This window comes from Amphiura filiformis, chromosome 8 (genome assembly GCF_039555335.1).
Source record: "Amphiura filiformis chromosome 8, Afil_fr2py, whole genome shotgun sequence".
Lineage (NCBI taxonomy): Eukaryota > Metazoa > Echinodermata > Ophiuroidea > Amphilepidida > Amphiuridae > Amphiura > Amphiura filiformis.
This window is the reverse complement of record NC_092635.1, coordinates 13315076-13325497: the sequence shown is the minus strand read 5'-3', so window position 1 is coordinate 13325497 and position 10422 is coordinate 13315076. Positions and strand designations below refer to the sequence as shown.

Sequence of the window (10422 nt, the reverse complement as noted above, 5' to 3'; positions counted from 1 at the left end):
GACCCCCCTCTGTCTGTATGTTAAACTTTTAGAACCCCCTCTTTATGGACTGAAAACTTTTTGACCCCCCTTTTGTATACACCCAAACTTTTTACCCCCCCCCACACACACATATAATCCGCACTTGTTTCCACTATAAGTAATGCTTTATTTTACTAGTATAGTGGATTAAACTTATACAGTTTGAACCTTGTTACAAATTCAAGCAAACAGATCCGCAATAAATTTATCATTTAAATCAGTGTCACTCTTACAGGCCTTATGTCTATAATAGGCCTAAATTGTCAGGACATCATAAAATATAAATAAATTGCTTTCAAATAAGGTCTCAAAAGTTATTGCACGGATGTATCAGGGGTGTATCCAGCTTTCTTGGTGTGGGGGGGGGCAAATAAAATGTTGGGGCACAGAAGAAAAACAATTGCAGTTGCTTTACATACATATATACCGGAGCTTTAAAAAAATGCTTTACTGGATGTGCGCGCGTAGCGTGCAAAAAATTTGTATTTTACTCTATTTACACCTATGATCGGGATGAAAAGGGCTTTATTGCGACAATGTGCGCGAGTAGCGCACACAAATTTTGTATTTAACTTTTTAGACCCCCCCCCCTTTATGGGTGTCAAAACTTTCTTGACCCCCCCCTTTTGCCACGTTAAAAACTTTTTAGACCCCCTTTTGGAAGGTCAAAACTTTTTGACCCCCCTACAAATTTTCCAGCCCCCCCACCAAGGTATTTATGAACGTTCCCTAAGGATGAGTCCTTTTCAAAGACAGTTCTTGGTTTTTTTCGGTGTCATAGCGCCATCTAGTGTGTGAAAGTCACCAGGTTCTGGAGGTTGGCAAAATGGCGACCACTTTCAGGCAAGAGTTGCCACCGAAAGGCGGATATGAAAAGATAAATTATAAACGAGCTATTCCGAAAAGAGGTCCATCAGGTATGTATTTGTTTTGATAAAGTAACAATAATCGTTGCTGTCTTTTTTCATATTATATACAATTTCGGAAAGGGATATAAAGTACTATAAAAGTTTAAGTAAATTTAAGCTTACCTAAAAAAATATGTTGTTATTTGTTAAAATTGCATTTCAACTTAATTTTAGAATGTTCAAAATTAAATAGGTATGCGTAACTACATGTATAGTGTGCAATTTCAAAGCTAGTTCCCGAGTATTTGCAAGGATCATGCGATGCTAGTCCGAATAATCAGACCCAACAAAATATTAATTTCTGACATGATCGTGTACTGGGTCTGAACTGTTTCCATATGAAATCTTGATGGCAAATTGGACAATAGAAGCACATGGTTCTACGTGACAGCTTTTTAATCCCTATTCAGGTTACGTGAATCACGCTATTGTGGACCATCCTTCTGATACTTGAGTATTTGGACAAGCGGAGCGGTTTTTGTCTACCTCTCTGTTTGTAAACAAACCAGGAGGTCGAAATAAATCCTCCTCGCCGAATCACTGAAAGTCAGCGTAATAGTACGGCACTGATGCGATGCATAATTTAAGGAAGTTCACATTTTTACAGTAAAATTTAAGTTAAAGGAGGGTATTTCGTGATCCTAGCATCCTCTTTTTATGACATTTTTCAGTACATATCCACGAAAAAAGCATATTCCCAAAATTTCAGTTGATTCCGATATTGCGTTTTGCGAGTTATGCATGATTATGTGTATTACACTGCTCCATAGACAATACGTTGTAATTTCGTTCTGGTGCACGATATCTTTGCTAAACGAATTAATCTGCAAGAAATATTTTGTACATAACATTATGTAGCCAGAGATTTCCAGTGATATAAAAATCTCAACTTTTTTTGAGAAAAGTGGGGGGATGAGGCTGTGGATCACGAAGTGCCCCTTTAAGGGTTCATACCACTAAATCCGTGTGTGAAGCGGTTTCCGGTAAAAGTTTATCACGACTATAGTCCCAACTTTGCATAAAAAATGTGCAAAATCGGTACATTATTAACAATTTTAGTGTTGCAAATCGTGTTTTGCTAGAACTTGTGAATGTGATCTCTACTAATTTGAACAGAAAACTCGAAAATCTGAGTGATGTATACGAAGATGAACCCATGAACACACGGAGGTCAAAACGCGGTTAGCAGTCAGACGTAAACACGGGAAAATCGGGTCTTTTTATATAGCGCTATTTTTCTCAAAAAGTAGACCTAAAATATGGTGTCATTTTCAGATATGTTATGCAGAATTTTGTTTTGATTAAAATGATATCAAATATATATTTCAAAGTAAGACGTAACTCGACTTGTAGCCTAAAACGTGACCCCTGTTTTGCACGTAAAGTCTGTGGAAAGCTCTATTTGGTGGCATGTACCCTTAAGCCTCCTGACCTTGACTACTGGGATGTTCATAAAATTTTGAAGTTCAATATTTTTAGCTGAAAGTTCTTTCATTTGAAAGAGAATTAAATTACCTAAACAATAAGGGGTCAATCATGTTTCTAGTGCATATACTTTTGAAGTTACAGACAAAAATAGTGTCATCAAATTGCCCAAAATTTTGTGTGTGAAATTGTGACAGCAGGCACATGTACAATGCACACTACTGTATGTGACCCCAGACGACCTCCTATTCTTTACTGTAAGAAAGCTGTTTTGGATGGTCTTGATTTACACACAAATTGCTTTTGAGCTAAATCAAGCGTTGACTTGGTGGAACATGGATTGCACTATGTGATCATAGTTTATGAATCCAGTATCATGCCAGTACCAACATAAGTCAACATCACTAAAATTAATTTTTAGTGATTTTCTCCATTGAGCCCCACAGTGAGCATGCACATTCCACTTCCCTATGGACGAATAGCGCCACCTATAGTGTGTGATGTGAGCTAGCCTATTTGACCCATTTTTTATGTACATGTATACCATCACCCCCGGCCATCACCCCATCATATTCTAGGTATGAGAGGCAAACCTTAGTTAACACATTTGCTAGTCAGCGAAAATGGCTTCACATTCTAGGTTAGAGACCATTGCATTCAAAATCTTGTCGGATTCGCTGTGTAAAGCAATGTAAGTTCAGAAGTAAACATAGCCGATCACGGCAGTCGATCGCATCAAAATTGTTGCTAAAATTACACTTCAGCAAAATTTTAAACTGTTCAAAATAGGCAAATCTTGCTCAAAAGATATAGTTGACTCATCGAAACCTACATTCGTTTTCTCTTTACTTCACTTGACCCAAATATATGATTTTTTTTGGTGATGAGACAATCGCACATGGAATTTTAGAGGGATTTTGATAGCAGTTCCACATAGAAAAGCTGCTATCATCATGAGACTAAGATCTAGAAACACCACCGAAATGCTGTTTTGTTAGCTGAATCTTTTTGATGAAAAAGTCAATCTTTGACAAGATGTAACTTTGCTACGGAAAGTGCTATGACAAAACGGCTTTCAGTTTTGGCTTTCTTTACTCAAGGGCTGTGGTTTGATGGCAAATTTGAATTCACCTTTCATACCTACAATCTACATATTCTGACAGGGACCGTCCCTACGCAATCAAATTGTTATTGTAATATATACATGTGCAAACTTGAAAGCAAATTCTCTGAACATAAGCAAATTGCTAAATATGGAAGTGAAAAATAATGTTTTTGTAATAAAATATTTTGCTAGCAACTGACCAACCATGTTTTCTCAAACCAGAATTAGACTTATAATCATTTAACTCAGCCTTTATGCTGAAAAAGTACAATATTACAAATGTAAGTAGGGGATATAAACCTATGGGATGATAGAATGAAGACAGTTTCAATAAGAAACTATTGGCTGATACATTTTTGTTGTTCTGTTTGCAGGTTACCTCCTGCTTGGTGGTGTGACAGCTTTTTGCTTTGCAGGCTTTTTACGACTAGCACAAGTAAATCGCTATAGAAGGTAAGTGTTACAAAGTTTTCGAAATCAGTAGAAATGATATGTTCAGTAACAAGTCTACTATACAGTAAGCCAAAAAATTAAGGTACCAGTTATATTCACCTCCTGTATATCCTAAACAAAGACGGATATGTCATAATTGGAACCAGCAGCCAACAGCTGCATCTTTTAGCTCGAATTTAAGACCTCGTTCGTTGAAATTGTTCAAGAAATAAAGACATGGCGATCCCAAAACTCGAGGAAGATGCCAATTTAAAAGTTGCAGTTTGCTGCATTAAATGCCCTATTGATTTGTACACAAAGCGTTCGTTAACAAGAGAACAAACTAGCGCTGTGCTTTCATTGATTAGAACACAAAAGTGCAACTTTTGATTTCGTTTCTTCATTAGGTTTTCGATCACCGTTTCTTTAATTCTCAACCAATTTCAACAAATAAGGTCTTAAATCAGAGCTAAAGAGTACAGATATTGGCTGCTTGTTTTATTTTTGACATATTTGTCTTTATTCAGGATATACATGGGTGAACATAACTGGTACCTTAATTCTTTGGCTTACTATAGTGTAATAGTCTTGGAGAACACTTATGGTAATAAATGTGTAACACTTGTTGGGAGTGAAATTGTACTAAATAATGCATGCATACTGAGATGTTGATGCGTAATACTCTAATGCACCAACCTCGCAAAAAGGGAGAGTGTATTAGATGCATCAACATATCAGTACAAGTGCATTAATTTGTACAATTTCTCGAATAACAATATATGATACACAGGGTTCCCCTTCACGCAAAATTTTTGAATAGCATAAACTTGCTATGCATTATTTGTTTTGTTTAGCAATTTGTAAATTTTGCATAACAGTTTTTGGATTGTTGATTAATGCCCGGGGGTTCACTTGGGATATTATTTGGTACGCAAGCTCGTCACAAAAAAACGTCGTAAAAGGGTCGGATTTTGACCTGCTGCCGTAGACGTCATCTTTAGGAATAGGGGTACCTTTTAAGGAAAATCTATGGCGTTTAGGGTTATCATTTCAACCCATCCAGTGTCACTTATTTACACAGATGGTTCTAGAGATGTTAGCCTACTCAGGTTCACAAGTAATACACCAAAACAAAGAAAATGAATATGTACGGTTCCAGTTTATTCTCTTTAAAAGTAGGCCTACTCATATTAAGTGAGAAAATACACACTACGCCATTTAGGGGTCCGTTTTAGTGTCTTACGTCATTTAGTGGGTAAAATTTCTAATATCTTACTCCAATAAGGGGTGAAATTTGCAACACCTCAATACGCCATTTAGGGTCGAATTTTGAGATGAGCACTGTGACAAGCATGGGTACCACTTTAATAATTTGTATGCGAGTGAGCTCCCCCGGGATTAATGATTCTGCATAAAAGTACCAAAACACTATGTGACCATGTGACTGAGTCTGTGTGTGTGGGAGGGGGGGGGAGGTGTCCTTTATCGGACCGATCATTACAATGAAAAAGATGTTAAACAACCTTATTATAGAGGGCAGTACTATTATTTTGAGTAGCTGGACCTGCAGCAGGAGGCAGATACGTGTATAAAACCAGTTTAGTCGAAAACAAATTAGAATTCTTCCAATCCCTGGTGAGCCAGGTGTGGATATTGATTTGAATGTTTATTTGTTTGTTTTTGTAGGCGTGTGCAGCGGGAGGAAAGAGAAGCAAGAATAGCAATACACCCCTTAATTGAGGCAGAAAGAGACAGAGAGTAAGTTTACACTACCATTTTTATCACAAGATGCCTTCACAGCAAACACAAAAATGTTTAAAAAACATTATAAACAGGTTATTAACATCAAACATGATTTGGTTTGGTCAAAACAATTTGATAACATTTAAATGTTGAGTTTTAATAAACGTCTTGAACATGTATGTTTTTAAAATGTTTTATGAATAAACACTAAAACAACATTTTAAAAATGTCAAATGTTATTGCAAAATATTTTATGACAAACATTCTTCAAAATATTTTGTCAGCACTGAAATAACATAATGTTGTATGTTTGGAAGTAAGTTATCAAAAACTTTTTAAATATCATTAAAATGTTTTATACCCTTTATATTACCCAACATTTAAATAGTTCCTGTAAACGTTTTGTGTTTGCTGAGTTTCACTAATGTTAGATTTATGTATCAGTATTTTGATAAAGATTAAAGTGAGTAATTTCACCACCACTGTTAATGTAGTTACCCATGATTTGAATCTCACATTTGTTGCCAGCCTTTTCAATTATGAAACTTTCCTCAGATGAAAACCTTCTTTTCATAAATATTCTTCTTTTTTTCACTCTAATTACCATATCATCTGTAATAAATGCTACATGACGTTCAAATTGTCGACAAGGGGACAATTATTAGAGGCAAATATTGTATGAAAAAATTGCTGTCTCACTTTTTGGCAAAATTTGTTGAATGGTTGTCAATGTAAACATGATTTATGAAGTTCTTTGAATGAATATTCTTCTATAATTTGGCAATGATCTTGATAAAACTTGAAATTTACAATAGGTTTTGTACATACAATTTTATGATTATGATTATGAAGTTTTTAGGTTCCTCACATCATATGGTATGGAAATTTCTGCATTTTGGTCAATTTTCATGGACAAAAATCATGGAGGCATTTATCAGAAGGATTACAGACAATACAGTAGTTTGATATAAAATTGGATCAATTATTAAGCCCATATTTATTGGTCGAGCTATAAGTTTTAAAATATTGGACGAGACGTAGTCGAGTCCAATATTTTAACTCAAAGCGAGATCAATATTGGGCGTAAAGCATCCAATTTTATCATTATTATTTGTTGGATCCAATATTTTCACACACTTGGATTCATCAAAACATAAATAATGACAATAATTGGACAAATTTTAATTCACCCAATACTTTAGATGTTTAAGTAGTTGCTCATGATTTGAATTATAATATGTAACCCAATTCAGATGAACTGTAGAATTACACATAATTCTGTTTTATATTATATTTCTTTATTTGTGATCCGTAGTTATCTGAAGGTGCTGAAATACAATAGGGAGCAAGAAGCAATTATCATGAAGGACGTCCCCGGCTGGGTGGTTGGAGAGAGTCCGTACCACACCAAGAGGTGGATTGAACCACATCTGGAAGATCTATATTTTCTAAATGAAGATGTTAGGCATTTAAAGAAATTTGGATTTGCTGCATGGGTTTAAGAACTATTGTGTGTGTAATTAAGTAGAAGAAATTTATCGTAAACAGGACACAAGATTTGCATTTTGCAATATGTACGGTATACTTTGTTTTCAGCAATTCATGTGTCACTGATTTTGAGTATTCTCTCTGAATATCAGAGTGACCTAGCCAACTAAACAACTGTATACACTGGTATTTTTCCTGCACTTATAACTTTTGCGTTTCTTAAGTTTTGAAGATTGCATCTGTTCTTTTACAAATATGATGTAACTATAATACCGGTATATATAAAATAAATTTGCAAAAATAAAACCCTTGTGTAAATAGCAGTGTATACAGTTCTGTTGGGGCGGTGTTACTAGATGAAATTAGAACCTCATAATTGTGAAACAATTTACTACAAAAACTAAACTAGCAGAAACAACATCATCTGATAATACCTCATCTCATGGCAGGTGTTAGTACTAGCTAGTATTCATGGCAAATCAAATCAAATTACGAATCAATGATGAGGTGTTGTTTTACATTATTCTTGATAGCTATTTTGTTTAATGTACATCCAATTTTGAACTTGGTGTAGAACTACTAAAGCAATTTGCCCACCTGCATGTAATCTGTTTGAAGTGACCAAAAGTAGAAGCAGCAAACTGATGCAAGTCACAGGGGAATTGCATAATCACCAAATCTGTTGAGTTGCTTCATTCTTCTAAGAAACTAATTAAAACCTGCCAAGTTGTGACACTTATCTTGGTATTTGATTGGTGTGTGTAGGCAGTGCATATAGGTACTATTATACAATGATATCCCTGCATCCCTTGGATATACAATAGGGTTTAAATAGTGGTATCTGTACCCGGGGTACTCAAGTTTGGTTTTGGTAGGGACGTGCCACTGAGATTTTGGAAGTAGACCCATAAATATACCAATTTTTCAAGAAATTTGGACCCATTGATATACCAAAAGTCAAAATTTTCGGCCGAATTTACCCAAAATTGTCTTAGTTTTTACAAATTTTGGGAAAATTTTGGGAAAATTTTGACAATTTTGGCTAAATTAAGGAAAAATTGGGCTGTTTTCTGAAAAAATTGAGAAAATTTTGAAAAAAGGACCCATTCATATACCAAAATAGGCTTAGAAAAAGGGGTCATTGATATTCCAGAAGGCTGAAAATGCTACCCATGTTTGCGGCACGCCCCCGTATGGTCATTTGTACTGAGTACCCCCGGATCTGTACCACCCAGTGTCCATTTTTGATGTGTTCTTCAATTTAGTGCAAGTGTAATGCTGCATAAGCAAACAACTGTGTACAGATGGTTCTGGAGACCCACCCCATGTTTAGAAAGTAAACTAAGTATTCATTGATTTAAACAATAGCTCAAACTCCAGACCTAAATACTCAAGAGTACATAATGTTAAAGTTATATTGTACATTTCAGCTAATACTGTCCAATATTTGATAGCCAAACTGGTCCACTTGAGTGAGAGGGATGTTGATGTAATGAAATATTGACTCACATGTGCTGTCTATAAGGTGATACCTCTAGGGACATCCCTGTCACTGAAATGGAATGGGTGGGCTATTAAATAAATAGCAATACTTTGCAATCAGAGGCTATTGAGCTGGTGTGTATATTGTTGAGCAAGGACTTGTCAAAATTCAGTTTTGTCTATTACAGTGTATTACAAATTTATCAAGCCAGAATTAACATACAATCAACTGATTCCTGTCAAAATACTATGCGTAATCAACATATGATTCCTAGATAAATGATCCATGGTAAGAGAATTAACAAATCATATTAGTAATGGCTTGAAGCTAGTGGTTGACATATAAATTTACATCCATACCCTAGGAGTAAGAAAACTGTAGAACAAGTTACTTTTGCAGCAATGTCTTCAGGAATTGACAATAGTTGTCTGTTTTGTGGCAATTATTTTGCAAAAATATTATTGATCTACTTTAAAAAAAAGTGTCTTCTTAAAACAATTTAGTTATTCACAGTAAATTAATTTTGCAACTTGGTAGTCTTGGAAATTCTGGACATGAATTGCTTACTAAAGTAATGTGTTATACATTTTCTGAATAAAGAGAATGTTTGCATTTTCTGTGACCTCTTTATACTTATCCATGTCTCACAGTGTGGTTGTTCATGAGTCAGAGAATAAAGGAACATTGCAGTTATTATTATTGATATTAGACTGAGTTAGTTGTCTTGCTTTATTATCTTGTGATATTAACAAAGCCCATTTAGAGCTCACACCCAAATTGAGGATGTTTCTGTCCTGTTATCAGAACTATTACTATAATAGTACCCTATTCAACCTAATTAGCATCAGGGGCATAGTAAGTGTGTGGAAAAAGTGGATGAAGTCCCGGGTCCCCCGAGGGTGCAGCGGCAGGAGTAAAGGTGAAATAAGTCTGATAAAGATTTTTAAAAGGCCCACACTACTCCTTGTCCATGGGCTCCCTGAGGCTCTTGCTATGCCCCTGATTAGCATCCCTCCATAATTTTTGCCCCTGTGGATTTTCCTAACTTGCATCAGTTTAAGCAACCCCTGGCCCTTTTGGTGTACTTTAAGCATGAAATTATTGAATAAACCGAAACATAGCGAAATCTTTCCTGCATTGAGTTGCAAAGCTGTGATATTGGTTTTGTATATTTCTATTGTCCCAGAATGCAGCATTCAGTGGTGCCCTCCCCCTAGACTGGATCCTTCAGCCTTTCAACAATAACGCACGGTCATCGGGTTGTGCTGTTGAATAAGGCAAGATGAAGGATTTTGGGTAAAAAAAGGCGCTGCCATTAAAGAGGCCAAAAGGATTCAGGCTACCCTCCCCCCATGAGAAATCTTGCCCCAGTTGCCTCTTCAATGAAAAAAAACACCAGAAATTTACGATTTTGCAGAAATTTCATGATTTTTGAATCCTGTGAAATTCACTTTGTCCCGGGCTAGGACTTCTGGAAAAATATTTGCAAAATCTTGAGTAAAAAAATGCGTACCACTTGGGTATCAAACACACAGAGGGAGTATGGTGACTGAAAAGATCAGGAAAATCTATCAATTGTCCACAAATTAATTCAAATCAGTCTTATGTGTAAACAAAGATACTCAATGTGGTAAATGTAATAGCCAGAGTATGCACAATGGCAAGTGGACTAAGGAAATGTCACACTTCTCAGTGGGAAACATCCCCCCCCCTCACCCCAATGTATGCATAAACAAGCCACTCTTTTTGTTGCTGCTTTGGACACCCAACACTTAAATGTTTGAAGCAATAATTTACACATGCAATATAATAATAGC

General features: G+C 35.8%; 1 protein-coding gene across 1 annotated transcript; it reads left to right on the top strand.

Annotated features, from left to right (window-relative positions):
- Positions 1 to 796: 796 nt before the first annotated feature.
- Positions 797 to 7411, top strand: LOC140158646 (NADH dehydrogenase [ubiquinone] 1 alpha subcomplex subunit 13-like). The gene is made up of 4 exons (XM_072181814.1): positions 797 to 938; positions 3834 to 3912; positions 5578 to 5649; positions 6950 to 7411. The coding sequence occupies exons 1-4, from the start codon at positions 848 to 850 to the stop codon at positions 7134 to 7136; spliced, it is 429 nt and encodes a 142-aa protein (XP_072037915.1). The 5' UTR covers positions 797 to 847; the 3' UTR covers positions 7137 to 7411.
- The last annotated feature ends 3011 nt before the right edge of the window (positions 7412 to 10422 follow it).